General features: G+C 36.9%; 1 protein-coding gene and 1 pseudogene across 2 annotated transcripts in view; one reads left to right on the forward strand and one right to left on the reverse strand.

The window, feature by feature from the left end:
* Positions 1-699, reverse strand: part of LOC110208895 (putative E3 ubiquitin-protein ligase TRIML1 pseudogene) — a 37198-nt pseudogene extending 36499 nt beyond the window's left edge. Inside the window, exon 1 of the transcript XR_013486943.1 lies at positions 629-699. The product of XR_013486943.1 is annotated as a putative E3 ubiquitin-protein ligase TRIML1 pseudogene, transcript variant X4 (transcript). The remainder of the gene's footprint in view (positions 1-628) is intronic.
* Positions 1-27653, forward strand: LOC110208894 (pantetheinase-like). Its single transcript, XM_020987091.2, has 8 exons — positions 1-970; positions 11327-11557; positions 13068-13198; positions 18374-18566; positions 19564-19855; positions 20291-20652; positions 21574-21744; positions 25957-27653. Exons 2-8 carry the CDS (start codon positions 11345-11347, stop codon positions 26134-26136), a joined length of 1542 nt encoding a protein of 513 aa, XP_020842750.1. The 5' UTR covers positions 1-970; positions 11327-11344; the 3' UTR covers positions 26137-27653.
* The last annotated feature ends 98 nt before the right edge of the window (positions 27654-27751 follow it).

The raw sequence follows: 27751 nt of genomic DNA on the forward strand, positions 1-27751 counted from the left end.
AAGTGTCTGAGGCCAGATTGGAACTCTTGCAGATGATTTTCCCTGACTTCGGGTCCAGCACTCTATCCACCATTTTAAAAAATTAAGAGAAAATTATTTTCTCACCTTCCCACCCTCCACTACATTGGAATTTTTTAAAAAAGAAAAGAGAAGAAATCCTTGTAGCAAATATATAGTCAAACACAACAAATTCCCTTCTTCAAAAATGTCTCATTCCCAACCCTGATCTTTTAAGTACTCAGAGGATTGAGAGGTCAACACAGAAGGTGAGAATAGCTCCCTAAATCTGGTCCCAAGTAAAGCTTAGGTGGTGCAGAAGACAGGGTATTAGACTCACATCAGGAAGACCTGAGTTCAACTCCTGCTTCAGACCTTTACTACCCAACTTTGGGTAGTAAAAAACAAAACAAAACAAAAACCCTTCATCCTTCTGGGCTTTTGTTGGACTAGATAGCCTCTAAGGTCCCTTCAAGATATAAACCTATGATTCCATGTTCTTCATTTGGAAGCTGGGAATGCTACCCCTGAGCACCTCCTTCACAGGGTTGTGGGAAAGGACATCTCAAACCTTAAAATGCTACCTGAGTGGGAATCTCACTGTTGACACTTTAACTGGAGCTTGCCCTACCTTTGCCCTGTTGCTCCCAGAGACTCGAATGTACTGGTCTCTTACTCCCAAAGACTCAAATATGTGCGAAGGGGTCGGGGCAGATAGAGGAGTGTCAAGGGCTACATTCTGATTGGCTGGATCCAGGTCCTTGACAAGCAGTCAAGGAACTGACCGCCATAGAGCTGGGAGGAACTGGGGGATAGAAAGTCTCCTGAAGACCATAGAGATTCCACGCGGACAGGAGCGCCCACCTCCAACGGGCGCTGGGACCGCCTGCCTCGTGCCTAGATCGCTGCCCCTCCCAGCGGTCAAGCTCAGTTTGTTGCTAGGCAGCCAAAGTTTCTTCAGGATAACGCCCTGGTAAGTTAAAGTAGTATTTCAGAAGATATAAGGGTAACAGCTCTCTCTGGCGTCCCTGCCTTCTTCTTCTTCTCTCGTGTGTCTCAAATCTCCTTACTTTTCTTCTGAATCTGCGCTTCCTCTCTTCTCTCACCTCCTCAGAACCCTTCAGTTTGATACCTTTGCCCCTATCCCCTCCCCCACCCCCACCCTTCTTCTCATCTTCCATCCCACATTTTCACTCTCACCCCCATTTCCAATTCCCCACCCCCACCTCCTCAACCTCTTTAAGTTGCCTGAATTTCATTATTTTATGACCAAGACCAAGTCATCCATCTATTAAGAATCATTTATTTCCTATCCCCCCTACCACTGGGGGGGGGGAGGAAAAACAAAACAAAACCAATTTAACAAATATTCGTCATCAAGCAAAACATATTATTATATTGGACCCGTCCAAAAAGTCTGTTTTAAATTCTGCATCTTGAATCCATCTCTGTCAAGAGATGAGGCATCATCAGTCCTTTAGAGTCTGGTTGATCATTGTATTGATCATTTATTAAGTCTTTAAAAGTTGTTTGTCTTTACATTGTTGTCATATAAATTGTTCTGGTTCTGCTCATTTCACTCTTCATCAGTTCATCAAGTTTCAGATTTCTCTCAAATCATCCATTTTCTCATTGCTCATGGCAAATTACATTCATATAATGTAATCTGTTCAGTCATTTTTCTAATTGGTGGAAACTTCCTTAGTTTCTAGTTATTTGCTACTACTACCAAAAAAAAAAGCTCCTATAATTATTTTTGTACATGGAGACCTTGGTATATGCTTGTTGACAGAATTTTTGACTGAATGACCTCCCAAGTCTAGTTCAAACTTATATGCCTTTATGATACCATTAATCCCTTTATTGTTATCAAAATGCCAGTTTTCACTATCACCTTGAAATAGGAGTGAACATCATATGAGCAACAAAAATAACAGACGGAAAGCATTAGAATTAGAGATGTTGGGAAAGGCTTCCTATAGAAGGTAGGATTTTAATTGGGACTTAAAGGAAGTCAGAGTGATCAGTAGATGGAGATGAGGAGGGAGAGTGTTCCAGGCCTGGAGGATTGCCAGAGAAAAATGCTGAAAACCAAGAGATGGAGTGCATTATTCCTAGAATAGCCGGGAGGCCAGTTTCACCAGATCAAAGAGTACTTGGTGGGGAGTAAGGTGTAAGAAAATTGGAAGGTAAAAGGGGCTAGGTTATTAAGGACTTTAACAGCAGAGGATTTTGTATTTGATCAGGGAGGAAGCCACAGAAATTTACTAGGGGGAGGGGTAGTGGTCAGGTGATGGTGGTACAGGGAGGGATGATGTGGTTGGCCCTGAGATTAAGAAAATCACTCAATGAAAAATGCATCAGACTGGGGAGGGAGTTGAGGCAAGCCAACCCACCATCAGTTGCAATAGCTCAGACATGAGATAATGAGGACCTGCACAGCAGAGTGGTAGCAGTGTCACAGGAGAGGAGGGGGTATATTCCAGAGATGTAAAGTTGAAATTGGCAGGCCTTGGTAACAGTTTGGTTATGGAGGGTGAGAGAGAGTGAGGAATTCAGGATGACTTATACGTTATGAGCCTGGGGGACTGGGAGGATAGTGTTGCCCTTTACAGTAAATAAGGAGGTTTGGAGGGGAAGAGGGTTTACAGGGAAAAGATAATGAGTTAAGTTTTGTACATGTTGAGTTTAAGATATCTACTGGACATCCAGTTTGAGATGTTTAAAAAGCAGTTGGAAATACTAAATTGGAAATCAACAGGGAGGTCAGGGCAGGATAGGTAGGTTTGAGAATCATCAACAGAGAGATTATAATTAAATCCATGGGAGCTAATGAAATCACCAAGTGAAGTAGTATAAAGGAAACAGAGAAGAGGGCCCACTACAGGACCCTGTGGGACACCAACAGCAAGAGTGTGTGGTCTGGATAAGGATTCTTACAAAGGAGATTGAGATGGAGTGATCTGATTGGTAGGGAGGAGAACCAGGAGAGAGCTGTCCCAAAAACAGAGAGGAGAAAGTATCAAGGCAGAAGGTGTTCAACAATGTCAAAGGATAAAGAGGGGTCAAAGAGAATGAGGCTTGAGAAAAACCACTGGATTTGGCAACTAAAAAATCACTGGTAACTTTGGAGAGCTGTTTCAGTGGAATTATAAAGTTAGAAGCTGGATTGAAAGGAGTGAAGAAAGAGGAAAGAAAGAAGAGGCACTTGTTGTACATGACCTTCCCAAAGAGTTTAGGTACAAAGGGCAGAAGGAACATAGGACAATAGTTAGCTTATGTAAAACACAATTCAAAAGGTGATAATGGTAGAAGGCATCTGAATGATAGGAAATGAGGAAGAGAAGAGAAGAAGGAGCTCATGGTGAATGGCCTCAATTTTTTCTGTATACAAGCAGGGCAATGTTCTCAACTGAGAGAACAGGGGGAAGGGAAGAGGAAGCTATGGGAGGTGTGAGCAGGCATGAAAAGATTTGGAAGAGCCATTGTGGAGAATGGGATAGTGAGTTGATAAGGCAAGTGTAGGATTGCCTAGCAGGAATGAGAGCTCAGCTGAGGTGCTTTTCTTCATTTTTGCTCTGCAGCATAAGAACAAAGGTGACAAATGGTGAGAGTGATCTAAGGCTGAGGCTTGGCCAAGAAAAACGGGCAAAATGTTAGTGGATCTAGGAATATAAAAGAGAATGGCAGTGTAGAGTTGAATTGATTCACTAATGGGTCAAGATGAGGAAAAGAGAAGTGTAGAAAGAAAAATGATAGTACAAAGGAGATGGTTTGGGAGAAAATTGAAAGGTGGAGGGGGGGATTGGAGATCACATAGAGGTGAAAAATAAATTTTACTAACAGGAGACAGAGGCAGAGGCAAAAAGCCAATAGATTACGGTCAGATAAGGAACTTTTTGAAATCTTGAATGTGGAGGTAGTACATTTGTGTATTCTGGCAAGATCAAGATTAGTGTGTGGTAGACAAAGCAGTACATCATGGGAAGTGAATAGATTGAGGAATTTAGTGGCTAATGTGTTTGAGGGGGTTTTATAAAGAGTTTGTAGTCTAATGAGTGAGAATCGGGAAGCCAGGGACACAGGTATGGGGTAGAATTAGAGAATCCATTCTAGGCAAAGGCGCATTAAGGACAGCATCTGAATGTGGGATGGAGACTAGTAGAGTACATGAAAGGTGCACTATTTTGATAAGTACAAACAATAAGTTGGAACTGAATTGTGGAGGTTCTTCAATAATAAAATGATTAATTTATCCCAAATTCTACATTTCTGTGAAACTTAACTAGCAAAAAAAATTTAGCAAAAATTCATATGTGTCCATCTATTTTAGCATCTCCATTTTCTGTAGAGTTGTTCTCTTTCTGACCAATATCTAATTTTCCATTGGGTAATATTTTTTCTTTCTTTTCAAGTGTCTTTTTGGGTTTTATGTTCTGACCTCAGGGGTTCAGCTAAGCCTGCTAGAATATTAAGTGGTTCGGAGGATGGAGCTGGTGGAGTAAAAGCAAAGACTTGCTTGAGTTCTACCCCAAACCCTTTGAAATACTTGTAATAAAAGGCTCTAAACAAATTTTAGAGCAGCACAGACAGAGTGAAACTCTTTTCCAGCCCAAGACAACCTGGATGGTTGATGGGAAGGGTCTGTTGCACAAGGCTGGGAGAGGAGCACAGTTCAGCATGGGCTATGCAGGCAAAAACAGGCCTCAGCTAACCCAGAGCAGGCCTCAGGGGACTGAATCATTAGCAGCTGCAGTGGTTTCCAGACTTCTCAAACCACAAATACCGAAGACAACTTAGAAGGTCAGTAGAAATGGTCTGTTGGACCACGGTAAGAGAGGAGTGCCATCTGGCCCTGGTCCTGGCACAAGCCCTGGGTGGTGGCTGCTTCTGGAGCTCTCGGCACATAGATGGTAGGGGGATCAAGCTGCTGATCAGAGGGGAATTGCAAGGATCTCTATGCTGGTGCTAAGGCCTGCCTGAAGATTCTCTTGCTTTGCCTCTGCTTGAATCTGGGTTGCAGTCTTGGGTGGCGGTCCTGGAGCAAGGAGGAGTGCTGGCATGGTGGAGCTTGTGGTGGTAGTGAAGAGAGAATCCTCTTCATAGTTCCAAGGCAGAAAAGAGTGCTTGTGGTCACTCACAGGCCAGAGCACAGGCTAGGAAAGGAGTAAACACCTCGCCTTTGATCATAACCACTTTGGAAGAACTGAAGATTTACAGGTATCTCTGAAAACAGCTGCACAAAACCCCTAAAGCTTGGGACAGTACACCCTCCACACTGGAAACAAAGCCCTACCTTAACAAAGAGTTTAAAAGTCAAGTAATTGGCTGGAAACACAAGCAAACAGTTCAAAAAAAAAAGTCAGACCATAGAATCTTACTTTGGTGACAAAGACGATCAAAACATACACTCAGAAAAAGACAACAAAGTCAAAGTTCCTACATCCAAAGCTTCCAAGAAAAATAGGAATCAGTCCCAGGCCATGGAAGAGCTCAAAAAAGATTTTGAGAAGCAAGTTAGAGAAGTACAGGAAAAACTGGGAAGAGAAATGAGAGTGATGCAAGAAAATCATGAAAAACAAGTCAACAGCTTGCTAAAGGAGACCTAAAAAATACTGAAGAAAATAACATTTTAAAAAATAGACTAACCCAAATGGCAAAAGAGGTCCAAAACGCCTTAAAAAGCAGAATCAACCAGATGGAAAAGGAGGTGCAAAAACTCACTGAGGAAAATAATTCCTTAAAAATTAGAATGGAGCAAATGGAAGCTGATGACTCTATGAGAAATCAAGAAATTATAAAACAAAACCAAAAGAATGAAAAAATAGAAGACAATGTGAAATATCTCATTGGAAAAACAACTGACCTGGAAAATAGATACAGGAGAGATAACTTAAAAATTATTGGACTACCTGGAAGCCATGATCAAAAAAGAGCCCAGACATCATCTTTCAAGAAATTATGAAGGAAAACTGCCCTGGTATTCTTGAGCCAGAGGGTAGAATAGGAATTGAAAGAATCTAGCAATCACTTCCTGAAAGAGATCCCAAAAAGAAAACTCCCAGGAATATTATAGCTAAATTCCAGAGTTCCTAGGTCAAGGAGAAGATATTGCAAGCAGCCAGAAAGAAACAATTCAAGTATTGTGGAAAAACAATCATGATAACACAAGATTTAGCAGCTTCTACATTCAGGGACTGGAGGGCTTGGAATATGATATTCCAGAGGTCAAAGGAACTAGGATTAAAACCAAGAATCACTTATCCAGAAAAATTGAGTGTAATCAATGAGGGGAAAAAAAATGATATTCAATGACACAGAGACATTTAATGCATTCTTGAGAAGCCAGAGCTAAATAGAAAAATTGACTTACAAATACAAGATTCAAGAGAAGCATGAAAAGGTAAACAGGAAAGAGAAATCATAAGAGACTTATTGAGGTTGAACTGTTTACATTCCTACATGGAAAGATGACATTTGTAACTCATAAGACCTTTCTCATTATTAGGGTAGTAGGAAGGAATATATATAGATGAGTTGAATATGAAGGGATGATATCTAAAAAAGAAAATTAAAAGGTGAGAGAGGAATGTACTGGGAGAAGGAGAAAGGGAGAGGTAGAATGGGGTAAATTATCTCACATAAAACAGACAAGAAAAAGCTTTTACAGTAAAGGGGAAATAGGGGGGAGTGAGAGGAAATGAGTGAATCTTACTCTTATCGGATTTGGCTTAAGGAAGAAATAAAATATACACTCAATGAGGTATGGAAATCTATCTTACCCTACAAGAAAATAGGGAGTAAGGGGATAAGAGAGAGGGGATGATAGAAGAGAGGGCAGAAGGGGGTAATCAGGAGCAAACACTTTTGAGGAGGGACAGGGTCAAAGAATAGACTAGAATAAGTGGGGGGCAGGATAGAATGAAGGTAAATGTAGTTAGTTTTTCACAACATGACTATTATGGAAGTGTTTTGCATGGCTACATGTGTATAACCTATGTCAAGTTGCTTACCTTTTCAGTGAGGGTGAGTGGGGAGGGAGGAAGGGACAGAATTTGGAACCCAAAATTTTAAAAACATGTTAAAAATTGTTTTTACATGCAACTGGGAAATAAGATACAGGCAATGGAGTATAGAAATCTATCCTACGCTACAGGAAAATAGAAGGGGAAGGGGATAAGAGAAGGGGGGAGGGTGATAGAAAGGAGAGCAGATGGGGGGAAGGGGTATTCAGAATGCATGCCATCTTGGGGTGGGAGGAGGGTTGGGGAGAAAATTTGAAACTCAAAATCTTGTGGAAGGGAATGTTGAAAACTAAAAATAAATAAATTTTTTAAAAAAAAGACTATTTAGTGGTTCAAGCTTAACTTTGGTTTTATCTATTTCTTTTAACTTTTTTGGGGGCATAGTGATGAAAGGAGGTGGGGTACTTTACTTGGTAGCCAGTTGGAAGTCACTGAAGGTTTTTCAGGAGTGATGTGGTCAGGTTGGCATAGGAGGATTATTTGAGTATCTGTGATAGAAGGATAAACCTAGAGAAAAGAAAATTTATTTGTTAGCTATTTCTATTAGTAAGTTTTTAAAATCTAAAAAGGTACAGAGTCTGAACTAGATTAATTGCTATTGAAGTGAAAATTAGGGTAAGGCTAAGGGCGTGAACTAGGCTGGCTTGCATTAGGAGAAAAAAGAGGGAATAAAAGCCAGAGACATTTTGGAGGCAAATTTGTTGGTATTTCCAATTCAGCTAAATTGAACAAAACATAGACTCAGAACACAACAACATGAAAACAGCCATAAGCAAAGTCTCAAAGAAAAATGCAAATTGGACACAAGTCCAATAAGAATTCCCAGAAGCATTAAAGAGATAAGAATGGTAGAAGAAATATTGGGAAAAGAAATGAGAGCGATGCATATAAATTATGAAAAGAGAATTAACAGCTCAAAAAGGTATAAAAAATATAAAAAGGAACAAACCTTAAAAAACAGAATTAGCCAAATGGTAAAAGGCATAAAAATCTACTAAGAAAAGAACTACCCAAAAAGGAGAATTGATCAAATGGGAAAACTGGCACAAAAGCTCACTGAAGTAAATAATTCCTTAAAATTAGAATTGGGCAAGTGGAAGATATTGACTCCATGATACATCAAGAAACAATAAAATAAAGTCAAAAGAATAAAACATAGAAGAAAATGTCAAATCTCTAATTGGAAAAACAATTGACTTGGAAAATGGATCAGGGAGAGATAATTCAAGAATTATTGAAGCTACCTGAAAATCATGATTAAAAAAGAGCCTAGATATCAAATTTCAAGAAACTGTCAAGGAAAACTACCCTGATATTCTAGAACCAGAGGATAAAATAGAAATTGAAATAATCCACTGATCACCTCCTGATCAAGATCCCAAAATGAAAACTCCCAAGAATATTTTTGCCAAATCCTAGAGCTCCCCGGTCAGGTGAAAATATTGCAGGCAGCAAGAAAAAACAAATCAAAACAAAACAATTTGGATATTGTGGAGTCACAGTCAGGATCACATGAGATTTAGCAGTTTCCACATTAAAAGAGCATAGGGCTTAGAATATGATATTCTAGATGGCAAAGGAGGTAGAATTACAACCAAGAATAACATAGGAACATAGCAAAACTGATTATAATCCTTCAAGAAGAAATAAAATGAATATTTAATGAAACAGAGAACTTTCAAGCATTCCTAATGAAAAGACCAAAGCTGAAAAGAAAATCTGACGTTTTAACACAGACTCAAGAGAAGCATAAAAAGGTAAACATGAAAGAGAAATCATAAGGTACTCAATAAGGCTAACTGTTTAAATTTGTATATGGGAAGATGATACATGTAACTCCTAAGAACTTTATCATCATTAGGGCATTTTGAAGAAGCCTACATAGACATAAGGCATGGGTATGAGTCAGTTATTTTGGGATGATCCAAAAAAATGAAGGGTTGAGAAAGAAGTATGCATTATGAGAATGGGGAAGGGAGAGGAAAAATGTGGAAAATTATCTCACATAAAAGACTTGTGCAAGGAAGAGCTTTTACAGTGGGAGGGGAAAATGGGAGGGGGATTGTGGGCAATGTTTGAACCCAGCTATCATTGGAATTGGTTCAAAGAAGGAAAAATATATACATACATACATATATATGTATATATGTGTGTGTATACACACACACACACACACACACACACACACACACACACACACACATGCACACATACACTCAGTTGGGTATAGTAATCTTTCTTACCCAATAGGGAAAAGGGGATAAGGGGAAGGAGATAATGATAAAAGACAGAGCAAATTAAGAGAGGCAGTGGTCAGAAGCAAAACAGACATTTGAGGAGGGACAGGGTAAATAAAAAGAGAGAAGGATAAACAGAAGAAAATAGCTTGGAGAGAAATACAGTGAAATCATAATTGTAAATGTGAATGGGATGAACTCACCCATAAAACAGAAGGGGATAGAAGAATGGGTTAGAAACCAGAATCCAACAATATGTTGTTTACAAGAGGCACACTTGAAATAAAAAGTCATATGCAGTTAAAATCAGGAGCTGGAACAGAATCTATTATGTTTTAGCTGAAGTAAAAGAGTCAAGTGTAGTAATTGTGGTCTTAGACAAAGCAAAAGCAAAAATAGACCTAATTGGAAGGGATAACCAAAGAAACTGCATTTTTGTTAAAAGGTACCATGGACAATAAAGTAAAGGCCTCATTTCTCAAAGTTTTAGGGAACTGAGTCAAATTTATAAAAATAAGAGCCATTCTCCAGTTGATTAATGGTGAAAGGATATGAATAGGCAGTTTTCAGGAGAAGAAATCAAAGCTATCTATAGTCATATAAAAGAATGCTCTAAATAACTGTTGAGTAGAGAAAAGCAAATTGAAACAATTGTGATGTAACACCTCACACCTATCAGATTGGGTACCATAAAAGAAAAGGAAAATGACAAATGCTGGAGGGGATGTGAAAAAATAGTTACACCAGTACACTGTTGGTGGAGTTGTGAACTAGTCCAGCCATTCTGAAAAGCAATTTGAGACTATGTTGAAAGGGCTATAAAACCATGTGTACCCTTTGACCCAGCAATACCACTACTAGGTCTGCATAACAAAATAAAAAAGAAAAAGAAAAGAAAAGGACCTATATGTACAAAAATATTTATAACATCTCTTTTCGTGGTGGCAAGAAATTGGAAATTGAGGGGATATCCATTAATTGAGAAGTGGCTGAACAAGTGGTATATGATTGTGCTATAAGGAATAGTATTGTGCTATAAGGAATGATGAGGATGGGTGGCAGTAAAAAAATTTGTTCTGTAAAACTTGGACTCAGTCAAAGGCTGCACCCAAGGACCTAAAAGGTCACATGTGGCCTCCAGGCCGCAGGTTTCCCACCCGGTAGGTAATTTAATCAGTACAATGATTCAAGTCAATTCCAAAGGACTTATAACAAAAAGTTATATTAACCTCTAGAGAAAGAACTGATGAGCTCTAACTACAAACTGTCATATATTTTTTTCACTTTTTCTTGCTTTTTTCAACATTGCTAATATGGAAGTATATTTTGCATAATTTCACATTATAATTGATGTCACATTGCTTGCTTTCTTAATGGGTTGGAGAGAAGCTGGAGGGAAAGAGAGAACTTAGAGCTCAAAATTAAGGAAAAGGCTGTTAAAAATAAAATTAAAAAAATTAAAATTAAAAAATTAAAAATAATTTTAAATTAAAAAATATGTATTTGGCCAGGAAACCCATTCAGCCTTTCAACTCTGGGGAGACAGGGAGGGGAAGGAAGTGCCACTTGTGGAGCCGATATTATATAATAGAACAAGACCAAATAGCAAAACTTAGAAAAGTGATCCACTACTATTAGAAATTGAACAAGCATTTAAGTGCCCACTGCGTGCAAGGCAAAGTGTTGTCTTAGTATTTTTATAAATAAATCCTTTCCCAGCCTGAACTAGGAGCAGTGGAACTGGGAGATGAGAGATGAGAGAAAAATGTGGTGCTAAAACATCTTCACTGCACAGGATAAGTTGAGTTTGCCAAGGCTTTGGGTTTTGAGAGGGAGTTTGTCCTTGGAATTGTCTAGTGGTAGGATGACTGGTTGGAGATGGTAGTAGGATGGGTTTAATCTGGGCATCAAAGATCACTAAGATGTGCAATTATAAACTATATTTAGAATCATAGACTCACATAATTATTGCTTAATCACTTGTACAATATTCTTTACTTATTAATAGGCTATAATAAAAGTTTTCCCTCATTTTATATGCATACATTACATGAGTTTGTTTTTCAGAAATCCTTGGACTACATAATGCACCCATCTCAGTGGCAGAGTTACATGGCAATTTTTGCACTTTGTGCCTTCAAAACCACTTGTCTGGATACCTTTATTGCAGCTGTATATGAGCATGCAGTGTTAATACATCCTGAACACTTAAGGCCTGTTAATCAGAAAGAAGCCTTAAATTTAATGAACAAAAACATGGACATTTTGGAGCAAGCAATTATATCAGCAGCAAAGCAGGTACTTTTTCCTAATTGTGCTCACTGTTACTATATTGTAGTAGAGTGAGATCTGAACTCTAGAACCTTCACTGAAGAAAAATGACCAGAAACAGGAGTAGGAAATTCACTTGTGGTGGATATTGGCTATAGTACAGTACCTCATCTGATAAAGTTTTGTCAGTTTTAGTGTCTGTGTGCATAACATCAGTCAGAAAAGCTAACACAAGAAACCTAATGTAATTTTAGGCTGCATTGAGATGCGTAGTGTCCTCATGTTGGGAGAACATAATTCTGTTGTATTCTGCTCTGGAGTACTATATTAAATTCTGGGCACCACATTTTCAGAAGGACTTTGATAAGCCAGACAGCATGCAGAATAAGGAAAGTAGCATAATGAAGGGGCTAGAGTTCATGCCAAATGCAGATTAGCTGAAGGAATTGAGAATGTTTAGCCTGAGAGAATAGATAGAACTTAGGGGTACTTGATAGTTTTCTTCAAGTATTTGAAGGAATGCCATTTGGAAGAAAGATTAGACTTTGTTTTGCTTGGTGCAGTAGGATAGAAATAAGAACAAATAGAATTTGCAAAGAGGCAAATTTATGCTGTATGTCATGCAAAATTTCCTGACTATTAGAACTACCCAGAGTGACATAGGCTACCATAGGAAGTGAGATCCCTTTAACTTGAGGTTTTTAAGCAGAGGCCGGATGAATATATGTCTGGTATTCTCATTCACAGATGAGTTGTACCACATGGATTATCTGGTTACTTCCAACTCTGAAATTCTGTGCTTTTGTGAGTGCAAGGGGAAACTAATATTTTAATTTACAAATGTTTGTAGTCAAATTTTATGATTAAAACTCTGATTTGATTAACATTATATAAGTTTCAAGGATATGTAAAGAAAACTTATAGTTGTCAATGCCCCCCTCCAAATAACAGTAAGATTAATTTTTTTAATAGTTGAATTAAAAAAAGGGCATAGAGATTCAGTCATTACTAGGAGCCATGGATAATAGAACCTAGAGGTCAAAAAGACCTCAGAGATCATCTAGTTCATTCCCCTAATTTTACAAATAAGGAAGTCAAAGCCACAGAGGCAAAAGGTGAAAGGGCCAAGGTCAAACAAGTGGCAAGTTAGCAGAGCTAGATTTTGAAGCTCAGGTCTTATATCATTTAAATCTAGTAATTAAAAACAAAAATAAAAACCAAAGCTATAGTACATCACTGCTATGCTTTCCTACTGGAATTGAGTTTCCTCATAAAACTCAGGGATTAGATAACATGATCTCTTCTGACTTTTAAAAATCTACAAGTCATAGCATCTGAGTTAAAAGTAAAAGAGACAACAAGAAAATTAGTTGTGATAGGCATTCTATTTGGGCTAAGTTTTAGAGGTAGATAAACTATGAGACAGCTGAAAGAAATCTGATAAAGGTAATGGTGTGGCATAAGGGTGGGTGTTATTTAGTCAGCATTATTACTGTCATAAAGCTTATCTAGGATTATATTAATTTATTTTCAACAGGGTGCACATATCATTGTGACTCCAGAATATGGTATTTCTGGATTCATCTCTAATAGACTAAAGATTTATCCCTTTCTGGAGGATATTCCACACCCAAAGGTGAACTGGACCCCTTGTACAGACCACAGCAGGTATTAAAATATGTTGTCTCTCCTTAGTGCTTCTTTTCTTAATACTCTCCTTACTTGACTGCTCTGCATCATTCTGCACTGTTGACAAACTTCTCTTCCTGGATACTGCCTCTTCTCTACACTGTTTTCTTTAAGCTCTTCTACCTATCTCAGTGCTCCTTCTTAGTCTCCTTTGCTAGATATCTTCAACCATATCATACTTTATAGCTATAGATGTACCCTAAGCTCTTACCTGGGTCCTCTTCTCTATAGTCTCTCATTTGGTGTCCTCTGCAATACTTACAGAGTTAATTATCATCTCTATGCAAATAACTTCCTGATCTACATGTCTATCCTTAGTCTCTGTCAACAGGCAATCACAACTTCATGAAACTTACATGAAAATCAAGTTTATTAGAAGAGAATGAACATGCATGTGGAACACAAAAGTTTGCATTTTTATGGCATAAGGACAAAGGAAAGGGGAGATATCATATATCTCCACCTGAAGGGGCATGTCGTGGGAGGGGCAAAGGTACAGTAAAGCCGGAAAAAGGACAAAACCCCTCCAGAAGGAGAGGATTAAGATGATGGCGAAAGCCACATTCTTTTTTCTGGGGAATTGCTAGAGTATGAAGATAGGATGATGTGCTCATTTCCCTGGTCTCGGCTGCACAAACAGCTTTTTAGCCCAACCCAGACTGACTGGTGCCTGTCTTGACTCCCAAGGACACACAGGGAGTCCAGTTTGGGATGCAAACAACAAATTATGTCAGCTTGGTGGGCTTTGTCTATGACGCATTCAGGGCCTCCTACATGCTCTGGGTCCAGTGTTTCTGGAAAATATGGCAATTAAAAAAAAAAAAAACAAGTTCAGGGGACCCCTTAACAGTCCTTAACATCTCTACCTGAGCTCTAGTTACTTATCTCCAAATGCTTGTTTGCCATTTCAAATTGGATGTCCTAGAGACATCCCAACTTAATACGTCCAAAATAGAACTTGTTATTTTTCCTCTAAAACCATCCATCTTCTGCATTTCCTTATTTCTGTGGAGGGTGCCACCCTCCTTCCTGTGTCCCAGGTTCCACAAACTCAGCAATTAACTTGGCTCTTCACTTTCTCTCATCTCACATATCCAGTCAGTTGCTAAATCTTATTGTTTCTACTTCTGACATTTTCTTGATGAAGACATGCTGGATCTTTGTAATAACTACTTCCTTTTTAAGAAACTCACCAACCATTCCTTTAATGATCCATTCTAGAATTTCCCTAGGAATTAAAGTTAAGCTCTCTGGCCTATAGTTTATGGACACTGTTCTCTTCCCTTTTTGAAAAATTGGGATATTTTCCCTTCCCAAGTCTTTTCCATTTTCTATAGTCTTTCACATATCACCAACAGTGGCTCAGTAATATAATATTATTATTAATAATAGATAGCATTTATATGGTACCTATTATATGCCAGGCACTGTGCTAAGTATTTTACAAATATTATTTAATTTGACCCTCACAACAGCACTAGAAGGTAGATGCTATTATTATATCCATTTTACAGATGGGGAAACAGGGGCAAATAATGACATGCTCAGGGTCATGTAGCTAGTATGTATTTGGGGCTATATTTGAACTCAGCCTCCCCATTCCATCCAGCTGGGCCATTCACCATGGGTTCCCTTTTCTCCCCTCTTTCTCATCTCCTATCACTCATATGCCTTTTGCCACTGTCTCATCCTTCACCCCTGTCTCACACAAAGAGGTGGCCTTACTCCTTACTAAGGTAAACCACTTTATCTACTCAAATGATCCCATTCTATCCCATCTATCCTATCTCCAGCAGATTGTACCCTCCATTATCCACACTCTCTCAATTATATGAAGCTTCTCTCTATCTACTAGCTCCTTCCATACTGCCTACAAACGTCCTCATGTTCTCCCCACTCTCAAAAAAACCCCTCAGTTGATCCATCTATCCCCACTAACTATAATCCTCTATCTCTTTTACCCTTTGTGGCTAAAACTCTTTGAGAAGGTTGTCTACTTTTTTCTTACAATCCAGCTTCAGACCTCATCATTTCACTGAAACTGCTGTCTCCAAAGTTACAAATTATCTCCTAGTTACCAAAGCCAAGGGCCTTTTCTTAACCCTCAGTCTTCTTGACCTCTCTGTAGCCTTTGACATTTTTGATCACTCTCCTCTCTCTAGATTTTAGGATATTACTCTCTCTTGGTTCTTCTGCCTTCTGTATCCTCATCTAGATTATGCCCTCTAACCATTGGTGTCCCATACCCAACCTGAAAATTCAAGCAAAAGTTGAGGGATGCTACTATTTTTCTTCTCCTCCTTCTTCTTCAAATAAAAAAAAATCTACCAATTTTCTATGTCTGTTTTTAAAAGCAGTTTTCTAAATATAGCTATCCCCTTGTTCATTATGGGTAGATTGCTGTGGCTTATATTTATTTCATATATAGCACTAGACTTGGGGTTGGGAGACCTGGAATGGAATTCTAGCAATGTCACTTACTAGATCTAGGATCATATGATAATTTAGATTTGGGAGATTTAGAAATGGAAGAGATCACACCTCTGAGTCTCAGTTCTTTATTTATAAAATGGAGACAATATTCGCATTACCTGCCTGCCAGTTATAAGGAAAGTACTTTGAAAACTTGTAAGTTGTAAGTGTTTTATAAATGTGAGAATAAAAAAAACCTATTGTTCACTCTGCAAATATGATTTGGTATAAAAGATGATTTGAGAAGTTATTTGCCAGCAGGTGGCACCAAATTAATGCATTTTTATTTGTTTTATGTCTATCGTGCTCTTCTTCACCCACTGTAATATCCCATTCCAATTGTATTCAAAGTAAACAGAAGGGGTTAACTTAGTTTTTGTCAGTTTGTTCTATTAACAACCTGTAAAGTCCGTTGACTGATTTTTAAATATTTTATTAGGCCAGTTATTTAACCTCTCAAGAAATCAATTTACATATCTATAATGCTTACATTTCTAAAGGCTTTAAAATTTTCAAAACACTTTTTCCTCCCACAACAACTCCTGTGAATTAGGTTGGTTTTTTTTTTTTCACTGATATGGGGAGTTCACTTTAAGGAAATTCTGTCTATGAATGCAGAATGACAACTATCTTGAAATTGTATGCTTAGTGAGTTGCCCAGGGACAATGAGGGTTTAAGTTACTTTGTCTCATCACATAACCAATGAATGTTAGACATAATCGAATCCAGGAGTTGAATCCAGGTCATCTTGACACATGTAGTCATTATGGCACGCTATCTCTGATGTAAAATAGGTATTATGAGTGTTATTATCCCCATTTTACAGATGAGGTTAAAGGTGTCAAACTCCAGAGTTCAGATTAAGAAAGACAAACATAATTAGGTTGTGTTTATTTCTCCCAAGCAGGCAGACTTGCATGTGGAGTTGCGGTTGGAACCGAGCTCGTTTTGAAGTTCCACTGCACAGATTATAAAGCCACGAATCAAGGAAGCACCCCCCTGATTCAGGACGTCTGGCCTTTTGTCAGCCAAGATTACATTTTTCAATAAAGCAAGGAAGTGCTCCAGAGTCAGGGGCAAGTTTAATCTGCTGTTGTGGTTGTTGATACAGCAGAAGGATTTTGGTTCACTCAGAAAGTATCACAAAAGATTATTGACATGCCAGTCTAGAAGGGCTCAAATCATCCTCTCATTTGGCTAGTCCAGGTTTTCAGTCTTCTTCGAATGATGAGGGTCTCAAGTGGGGCTCACAAAAACCATGTTTGACAACATAACTGAATTGGCAGAGCTGTGACTCAAACTCACATCTTCTGATTCTAAAGCCGATGCTCCTGTTGAGTTATGTTGTCTCTTTTTTTATGAGTCGAGTCCAGAGAACTTTGACAACTCTAAGAGCTTATTAAATTACTCAAGGAACCTGATTTATTGTGGAAAATTCAGTCTGTTTGAGAAGACCAAGAATCCCTTTTCTCACATTCCTCTCTATCCTTCAATTTCATTTTATTATGTTAGTTGATTATCCCTTTACTATGGCATATAACCCCACATGGTATTAATATCACACATTTATATAATGCTTTATGCTTTGCAAAGTGCTTTCATAATAATAGCTCCTTGCCTCTTGGGTTGAGAAAACAGAAACCAAAGGAGATTAAATGACTTAGCCAAGGTTGTACCTTGTAAGTGGCAGAGTCAGAACTAGAATATGGGGCTTCAAATTCAGTGGGCTTTCCTTTGGGACTTACCTTTTCCCTTTCAATTTTCTTTGTTTTTTTTTGGGGGGTGGGGCTGTCTGGGCCTGTAATTTTAATAGTTTGGGGAAATAGTGTTTATGCAGACTTCCTCTACCAATGTGCTTTGTCAATTCATCCACAATTTGTAGTTATGAAGAGTTGCGTGGAGCATTGAGAGGCCCGTGGTCACATAGCTGCTTTATGTCAGAGGCAGGACTTAAACCCTTGTGTACTTGGCTCCAGGGTCAGCTCTTATTCACTATACCAAATATTGCTTCCTGGGACCTGCTTTATCTCTTTCTCTAAGGGCTTTGCCAGTCTTTGGACAGCTCATTGCCCAAGAATTTTCTCTTAGTGTATATACCCTTTCACAGTCATGTACATTGCCAGCCTTCTTTTGAAGAGTATTGCTCCTTGAACTTTTATCTTCTTTCTTTTTTGTCCCTCTGCCTCTCTTTTGAATTGTCTTTTTGTGGATAAGACAACTTATTGTAGTATCATTTTTTCTGTTCACAAATGTGTTTTTAAAATTCTGAACTTAAGTAAAACATTTCCATAACAAAGTAGAATAGGGAAAAAAAGACAATTGCATAGGAAAACAAAAATCTATTATGTACAACTTGTTTTTTCCTTTTAATATATAATAAAGTTGTTATATAACTTGCTTTTTTCCCCTTCCCCCCCACCTGCCCTAGAGATGGCTACCATTAGATATAAATATGTGTGCATGTGTGTGTGTGTGTGTGTGTGTGTGTGTGTGTAAAACCATACTATACATCTGTATTAGTTCTTTCTCTGGATGCAGATAGCGTCTTCCTTCAAAGGTTCTTTGAGTGAATTTGGGTATTTATAATAGTCAAAATTACCTGATTCAAAGTTGAAATATCACTTTTAATTCTTCAGCTGTTAAATTTAGTGGATACTATTTTTTTTTCTCCCATATACTAGATTTGGCAACACACCAGTGCAAGAAAGACTCAGCTGCATGGCCAGGAATAACTCTATCTATCTGGTAGCAAACATGATGGATAGAAAGACATGTGATCCCACAGTGTCCAAGTGTCCCTCTAATGGCTATTACCAATACAACACTAATGTGGTATATGATTCAGAAGGGAAATTGGTGGCTCGTTATTATAAGGTATGAATTAGTTTTTAAGTAGTTCAGCAACTAAATGTCAAATAGTAATTACAATAATAAAATAGGTGGCAAAAGAGAAATATTGATGATTAGGATTATCAATAAGAGTAATGGTTATGTCAATAGTAATAGAACTTTAGAAGTGATTTTATCAAAGTCACTTACCCACATTGCTTAACTTCATGTTTACAAGTAGTAGTACAACAACTAGAAACAATGTCCTGGTCAGGAAGGGCCCTACAAAGCTTCAGCTGTCATCAATATCTCTTATTGAAAAATGTCACCATTACAATGAATTGGAATGAATGAGAAACAGAAGTTACTACTGTATATTGAAGTGTTATTGTATTTTACTGGTCCCAAACAATGAGAGTTGTAGTACAATGTAGTGAATAGTGTATTGAACTGAGAGTTGGCAAGACCTGGGTTCAAATCCTGCCTCTAACACCCATTACCTGTGTAAGCCTGAGCATGTCACTTAACCTCTACATGTCTCAGACAAATGCCTAGGATTGATCTAGTAAGCTATTTAAAGGTGCTAATCTTTGTTTTAGTAGAGGCAGGTCCCATAGTGGGAATTCTTTATGCTAAGGGAATCACAGATTTTTTTTGCATGTTTATGTATTCATGCAGTAGAATGGGAAGAGTTTAGTTTATTCTACCAGATTAGAAGGATCAGTCAAGGTATACTTGTCCAGAAAATTATAATTAAGTATTTTTGATAATCATTAAAATCAGCTTTGGATAAGGCAATGTAAATCATATCCTAATGTTTTTTCCCATTGGATGCAAAAGAATTGTTTTTTATTTCTTTCACTGTAAGAAGAATTATATGGTTCTATAATGTATTATCTCTATCTTCCTCAGATGTTTTCATTCTGCCTGAGGCAAAATCAGTATATAAGCTTGCACTAGGCCCACATGTATTTAAGCACGTTAAATCATTTGTATTAACTTTCTTATAAAATGTTTTTTTATGTGTGTGTGTTTATTACAGAAATATATGTTAACGAAGGAAGCCCAGTTTGATACCCCATTCGAGACTGAATTGGTGACTTTTGATACAACATTTGGAAAGTTTGGCATTTTAACAGGCTTTGATATACTTTTTCATGACCCTGCGGTAACTCTGGTGGAAAAATTGAAAGTGGACACAATCGTGTTACCAGTAGCTTGGATGAACAATTTACCATATTTATATCCTACTGCGTTCCATGCAGCTTGGGCTATGGGAATGAGAGTTAATTTACTCGTAGCCAATATCCATAACACTGTCAGTCAAATGACAGGTAATTGACAATTTCTAAAAGAAGATTTATGGATTTCCTGTAATAAAACTCTCAGATATCATTTTTTTCTAAGTGTCATGCAGACCCTAGTAAAGTATTCATTTGCCAACCTAAAACTTTTGAATCAGCACACTTAGGATAGGCTATACTTAATCTTGATTTTAATTTTTTGATAGTTTTCTTCTTTGGTTTTCTAAACTTGGTCATTTAATCATGTGTCATTTAATGTTGATATAAAAGGTTCAAGTACATTTTTCCAACATCTTTCTCCTTCTCTACTTCCCTTTCTCCTGACCCCTAATCCTGAAATCATTGACAATGCTGATATTTGTTCAATATTTTAAATACTATGTGAGTGACAGTAATTTTAAAAGCTGTATAATTTTTTTGTACTTTTCTTATTGAAAAAAATTCTTTCTTATTTGCTGTTTTCAGGGAGTGGTATCTATGCACCAGATTCTCCCAAGGTGTATTACATTGATATGAATTCAGAGAATGGGACGCTGCTCCTTTCGCAATTGGACTCACATCCCAAACTCTCACCACCAGTGAATTGGAGCTCTTATGCTAACAGCATAGAACCTTTCTCAACAGAGCAAGAGGAATTTAAAGCCTCAATACTTTTTGATAAATTCACCTTCAAAGAACTCATTAATGATACAGGAAACTACACTGTTTGTCAGAACACACTGTGTTGTTACTTGAGCTACAAAATGTCTGAGAAGAGAACAGATGAAGTTTATGTTCTGGGGGCTTTTGATGGACTTCACATCGCTGAAGGGGAATATTATGTACAGGTAATCATTTTTGTGAGAATTAAGTTAGGTGGAAAGATTGTTAGAACGATGACATTTATAAGAAAATATCTATTAAATTACCTATCAAATGTTAGTCTTTAAAGTTTGCACATATTAAAAAAAGCAAAAAACCCTCTAGTATTTACATAGGGTCTTAAGTTTTGCAAAGCAATTTATATGTTATCTCATTTGCTCCTCACAACAACCCTGTGAGGTAAGTGCTATTATTAGCATCCTCATTTTACAGATGAGGAAACTGAATCTGAAAAAGGGTCAGTGACTTACCTAAGGTGACATACCTAAGAGTCTGAAGCAGGATTTGAACTTGGGTCTTCCAGAGGCCAAGTCCAGCACTGTTCACACTGAACCCTGATAAAGAGCATTGTGGTGTTCTAGAAAAGTCAGATCTGGATTTTAATCCATGCTTCTTTATTAAATGGCAGTGTGACACTGTGCAAGTAACTTACCCAATCTGGGTCTCTGTCTCCTCATCCCAACTGCAGCTGGAAAATTTTATGAAATAAACAACAAATGTTTACATTAAATAGATTGTTTCAGTCATTATTTTAAGACATTATCACTGCTTTCTGAAGTTGAGTTGAATTGAATTAATAATGATAGTCATAAGCATAGGCGTGGATAATTTCAGGTTTTGACAGGGAGGGCCTAGGGTGTTGTTCTGTTTCTTAGAAAACATGTTTGAGTATTATTTCAGATGCTACCTGGATGGAACCATGTACTGTACAATTTTTCATAAAAGCTTTGTCAGGTGAATTAGAGCTCCAGATGTATTCTGGGACAAAAGAATGGCTTAATCAAATAGGGAAGCTTGATTACTTTGCTTCACAAAAGAACAAAAGCAGTTTTATGCTCTTGAACATTGTATCTACTGATTATTTGATCTGCATCTATTTCACCCAGATTTGTACACTGTTGAAATGCTTGACAGCTATGTTAGAAACTTGTGGGCGGCCCGTTGAAAATGCATCTACTGTGTTTGACATGTTCTCTCTCAGCGGCACATTTGATTCTCAGCACGTTTTTCCAGAGATGTTGCTGAGTGGCCTTCAGATTGCGCCTGGAGACTTTGAGGTAGGAGCCTTTTCTGTCTATTTCCAGATAACTTCTTTGTGAGATGAAGGAATGGTTTGTGCAGGAAAATCTAAGTGAAGGAACACTATCTTGCCCAGAAATGTTATAAGCTATAGCTACTAAGGGGTAAAGTGGCATTTGAGGAGCACCAAGAGTACTGGGATATAGATAGAAAATAGGTCTAAGTGAAAATGGTAAGCCATAAAGTAGTGTCTATTTACATGTGGGAACAAAGTAATAAATCATTCATTGTTCTGTGATTATTTGACAGGTAGTGAAATTAGTCTTCCATTTCTTTGTTTTAATTAAATTTTATTGATATCTTTTATTTTTTGTATCACCAGAATTTTTCTCAGTATCTCTCCCCTCTCCTTCCCAGCAAACCATCCCGTGTAACAAATAATAGTTTATAAAGAACAAAAAAAGAAAAAGAAAAGAAAAAATCAACACAACTAATCAGTATGTCAAAAAAATTTGAAAATATATGTAGTTCTCCACATTTGTAAAACTCCTACTTCTACAAAGGAGCAGGATATGCTTTATATTTCTCTTCATGCTTGTTCTTTTTAAATTTGCAACAACCACTTGATTTTTTGTGATGGTTCTTTTCATTGATATTGTTGTAGATATTGTATATATTGTTTTCTTGGCTGTGCTTACCTCACTCCCTATCAGATCACATAAGTCTTTCTTTGCTTCTCTGTTGTTTCTTATCTCTTGCCTGACAGTAATATTCTGTTACATTCATATACCATAATCTGTTTAGCTTTATCATAATTGATGGATATCTGCTTTCTTTCTAGGTCTTTGCTATCATAGAGAGTTCTACTATGAATATTTTGGTGTATATGGGGACTTTCTTTTTATCAATGACCTCCTTGAGGTACATACCTTTTAGTGGAATCTCTGGGTCAAAAAGTATTGACATTTCAGTCACTTATTTCCATAATTCCAAGTTGCTTTCTAAACTGATTATAATGATTCACAGCTCCACCAACAGTATCCTGATGTGCTATCTTGTGCCACAACTTCTCCAATAGTACTGCCCTCCAATAGTACTGGGCAAGAAGGGCTTCTGCTCCAGGCCCAGAGCCTCAAGGGCCCCTGTGCTTTGGATGACTCCACTAATCCTAGGCACAAAAAATTATTAAAGAGGTGAAAGAGTAAGAGAAAACCCTTGCTGTTGCTTTTGAAACCCTCAGGCCTGACTAGACTAAACTTAGGCTCTTGTGAGTGTTGCCTTATGTCAGAAGGTAGATGTATTATTATCTCCATTATACAAGTGAGGAAACGCTATGCCCAGAGTCATACAGCAAGGACTTGAGGCAGAATTTCAATTTAGACCTTCCTCACTCTAAGATCAGTGTTCTCTCCACTGACCCACCTAGACTTGATACCTCAATCACAATCCAACGTTGGAAAAAGGAAATTTAGATTTGGAAACATACTTTAAAATTTTATTTTGCTTCAGAGGAGAGATTAGAATAATGGCTATAAAGTGGGTATAATAGGTATAATGTTCTAGAAGACAGATCTTGGCTCAGTGTAAGTTGCTGTTGACAGGCAGCTTGGCATAGGCCAGCCACCGCCTGATACATGCTGGCTGTGTGACCATGAGCAAGTCACTTAAACTCTCAGTGTCCTTTGCCAGTCATAGTGTCCGGGAAAATCGTTTAAACCTGTTTGCCTCAGTTTCTTCATCTGTAAAATGAGCTAGAGAAGGAAATGGCAAGCCACTCTAGTATCTTTGCCAAGAAGTCCCCAAAACAGGGTCATGAAGAGTCAGACACGACTGAAAAACAACTGAGTGACAGTTTAATGTTCTGAGCAGTTAACTACTTTTGATGTTCTGTATTGCTTCTTAGAATTTATAATATGCCCCATGTTGGCAGTTTCAAAATCCTGAGTGCTTATGGGCAGCTAGGTGGCACAGTGGATAGAGCACTGGCCCAGAAGTCAGGAGAACCCAAGTTTAAATCTGGCCTCAGACTAAACACTTGTCACTAGCTGTGTGACCCTGGGAAGGTTACTTAACCCCCAATCGCCTTAAAAAAAAATCCTAAGTGCTTTACCTAAATTCTTAATGACTAACGAAATAAGCCACTTTATTCACTAATGTTATGATTGTATATGTAATAAATTTAAATTGTAAAAGTTTTTCATTTAAGGGAAGGAACAGATAGGCAGTTGCCACCAAAGTGTGCATGCATTCTAATTCATATTACATGAGATGTCTTTTATTACACTGTATTAGAAGCTGAATGTTTTAATTTTGTACCTTTTGTGTTTGTGTGTATTAAACAACAGTGCAAACAAATAGGGTGTGGTACAAATTTAGTATGAAATATTGTTATAAAATTATATCAGCAATTAAATTTAAGTTCCACTTGGTTTAATTTTCTTAAATTGCAATTTTGATGTATTTTACATATTTAATATAAAGTGATTATTTTAATTTGAGAAAGATAGAGCTATATTCTATCTGAGGTTTCATAAAACAGAGCACTATGAAATGTAAAGACAATATCAACATTCCACTATTTGGTTTATTTGTAATGCCAACATAACAATATTTTTAAAATAATATTTTAAATTTTAATGTAAAATGCAACAAAATTATATTTAAAATTATGTATTTCATGAAAACAAATATAATCAGGGCTTTCTATGAATGGCCTTTTCATATAAAATGTGCTGAAATAGAGTTGTAATCTGTAATGAAGTTTTTGCTCACTTTTGTTCTTTACACATGTTGTTACAAAAATGGCAACGCTTTCAGTTTTTCATGAAATGTGTATTGTTGAGGAGTGATAATGAGTTGTTCTGTGTATTCTACCTTATGGGTATCAGCTATTGAATAGTGTTGAAAATACTTTCTAGAAATGAAACTATGGATATTTGTGATGTGGTGAGAGACTGTAGGTAGCCTAAGAGTGAGATGAGCAATCTAGGCATAAACAGTTTTTCTGGAATATCTGATGTATATTGTTTCATATAGCTATGAGGATGAGTGGGGGATTCATTCTTTGAAAGTCAGGGATCAGCATCTTCAGGTAATTATAGCACAAGTGGTCGTGTGGACTACAATAGTAACCACATTTTAACAATTCTGTACAGTTCAGCATTTTTAATCACAATACTTCTTATAAAAAGGTGAAGATTGTAAGTTAATTATTCCAAATTTTCATCAACAAATCATTACATGGGACCCATGCATTTTGTAATACATTTTTTAAATCAGATTGTTTATATAGGTTGCTTTGCTTCCTCCAAAAAAATATTTGCTTGTTGCCTTCTATACCCTAGAGGAGGTCCTTTCCTTTGTCATTTGCTATTTTCATCTTATCATTGCCAGTTTGCTGAGTGTGATTTGAAACCCTATGATTGCTTTGATTTGCTTTTTCTTATTAATAATAATTTTAGTGATTTGGGACATTCTTTCATATGGCTGTTAACAATTTGAAATTCTTCTTTTGAGAATTGTTTGTTTATATCATTTGACCACTCATCATATCTAGCTATCTATCTGTCTACCCAATCTGTTAGTTGTCTTTGTGTCTTGGATACCAAATCATCATTTGAGAAATCTGATACAAAGATTTTTTTCTATGTGACCATTTCCCTTCATATCCTAGATGAATTATTGCTGAAGCTTTTCAGTTTCAAAATTATCTATTTTATCTTTAATAATTTCCTCTGTCTCTTGGAGATTTAAGAATACATCTCCTACACATAGCTGTGTAAGGTGCATGATCTGTTTCTGTTTTAATTTTTTATAGGATAGTCTTTGAATTAATGTCACATATCCATTTTGAATTTATTGTGGAATATAGTTTAAGATGTTGGTCTATGCTTAATTTCTTCTGTACTGTTCCAGTTTTCTTAGCAGTTTGTATTGGTTACATGTATTAGTTGCAGTGATTTCATTATAAGATGTTTGGTATTGTTTTTATTTTATGTTTTCTTCCATATTAACAGTTAATAATACATATTAACAGTTAACGTATAACATATCTTATGTGTTATAACATAATATATTAACGGTTAGCAATTTTAATATTCTTGTCTGTGACTCATAAACCAATTTAACCTATTTGTTAATAGTTTCTTGGTTCATGAGTTTGGAGAGATTTTGTTTATAATATCATATTGAGGTATTGTCTCTTTTTAGTATTAATGGAAACAACTAATTTTTTGTTTGTTTTTGGTTAGGTTTTAAATGATGGACGCATAGTAAATGAGAATGGTACGTCTGGACCTGTCTTAATGGTGACTCTATTTGGGAGGCAATATGAGAAGAACAAACCAACAAATACTTCAGTTGATCTGGGATCTGCCTTATTGATGAGGATACTAACTATAGTTTTTGTTCTGTACTCAGCATTTTGGTAGGAACTGCACAATATTATATTGCCTACCGTTCATTTTTTTTCTGACGGTAAGAACATATATGTCTGGACAGCTTTCCTACCCTCAATAATTCTTAGGGGAATGCCTCAGTTAGTATAATCCCCACCTTTCTCTGTAGTATTGAAAAGTTATTGAACTACAGTGGCACATTTAAGCCCACCAAATGATACTGGTAATTGGAAAGTACTATGAGAGAATCTACCACATGCTTATAAAAGCAGGACCATTGATGCTACTTGCTAAACTACATCACTGCTATTACCAAGTGTATCTTGCCATTGGCATTGGGAAGAACGCTGGTTCTGAGTTCAATTTCTACTCTTGACATTTATTGTCTGTGGGATCTTATGTAAGTCAAATCTCCCTGGCCTCAGCTGCCACATCTGTCAAATGAAAAGGATGTATTCTTTTATGTGTGTGTATCTATCTATCTATCTATCTATCCATCTATCTATCTATCTATATCTATATCTATATATCTATATCTATATCTATCTATATATATATATAATATGTATACATATATGTGTATATATATGTGTGTGTACATATACATATATATCTATATCTATCTATCTATCTATATATATATCTATATGTACATACACAGACACATAAATATAAAAAACACATTTTAAACAGGATGCCCTGGGACAAACATTCTCTCATGCCATTCTCCTAACATCCCTGTGAGATGAGCAATATGAGTATTGTTATACTTCGAATGTGGCAATTGATGCTCAGGGACATGAGTCATAGAATCTTGAAGTGAAAAATGATCATCTGCTCTAATCATTACCTTAAACATGGATCCCACTTTTATGCCATCCCTTACAAGTGGTCCACAAACCTCTGCTTCATGACTTGACCATTTTCACACAGTCATTATGTGATGGAGTCAGGAATTGAAAATTGCCTCTTCAAAGTACATTTTTAGATTGATTTTGTTTCATGTTTATGTTATTTCATATTTGTACTGTTTAGTCTTAGCGTGTGTTAGGACATTGACAGTGAGATGAGTATCCAGTCTCTTGCTATTTAGGCGATCCAGGGTTTTACTTTCTTGGCAGGTACTTGGGCTCATGTCTATTGAGTTCTGAGGTAAATTTCACTATTTTAACTGTGTTATGTTTTTTTTATTACCTCTTTGATTTGTCACATATTTCTATGTACAAATAGCAAATGCTAGTGCTTCTTTGAATAGGTAGATCTCAAAAGAATTTTGTAACAGAGTCCCTTACTACAGATCCTTGAATAAATTCACTTCAGATCTGTGTATGAATTCTGCCAGTGCCTAAATGGCTTCCCCATCACTCACATGAGTCCTTCATTGCTATACAATATTAACAATTCCTTTTGCTTTTTTTTATAATCATAAAGTTCAGACTGGTTTTTAAATAAGTATACTAGAATCCTGTGAAACATGGAAAACAAATACAGTTCTCAAATTGTTCATCAAAGGAAACTTAATAAATGTTATAAATGGAGAAACATTGAAATCCTTGTTTCTTTTATAATTAATTGATTTGTTCAGTATTTATTAGATTCTTAAAATTCACTTGGACTAATATTTAAAAATTCTGTACAAAAATTAAGA

Source organism: Phascolarctos cinereus, unplaced genomic scaffold (assembly GCF_003287225.1).
Source record: "Phascolarctos cinereus isolate Bilbo 61053 unplaced genomic scaffold, phaCin_HiC Scaffold_5;HRSCAF=322, whole genome shotgun sequence".
Taxonomy (NCBI): Eukaryota; Metazoa; Chordata; class Mammalia; order Diprotodontia; family Phascolarctidae; genus Phascolarctos; species Phascolarctos cinereus.

Bases quoted from the DNA above. Each gene is read 5' to 3' on its own strand.
- LOC110208894 (XM_020987091.2), top strand. From the start codon at position 11,345: ATGCACCCATCTCAGTGGCAGAGTTACATGGCAATTTTTGCACTTTGT. The intron at 11,558-13,067 runs GTACTTTTTCCT...TATTTTCAACAG, and splicing joins TTATATCAGCAGCAAAGCAG to GGTGCACATATCATTGTGAC. The intron at 18,567-19,563 runs GTATGAATTAGT...TGTTTATTACAG, and splicing joins TGGTGGCTCGTTATTATAAG to AAATATATGTTAACGAAGGA.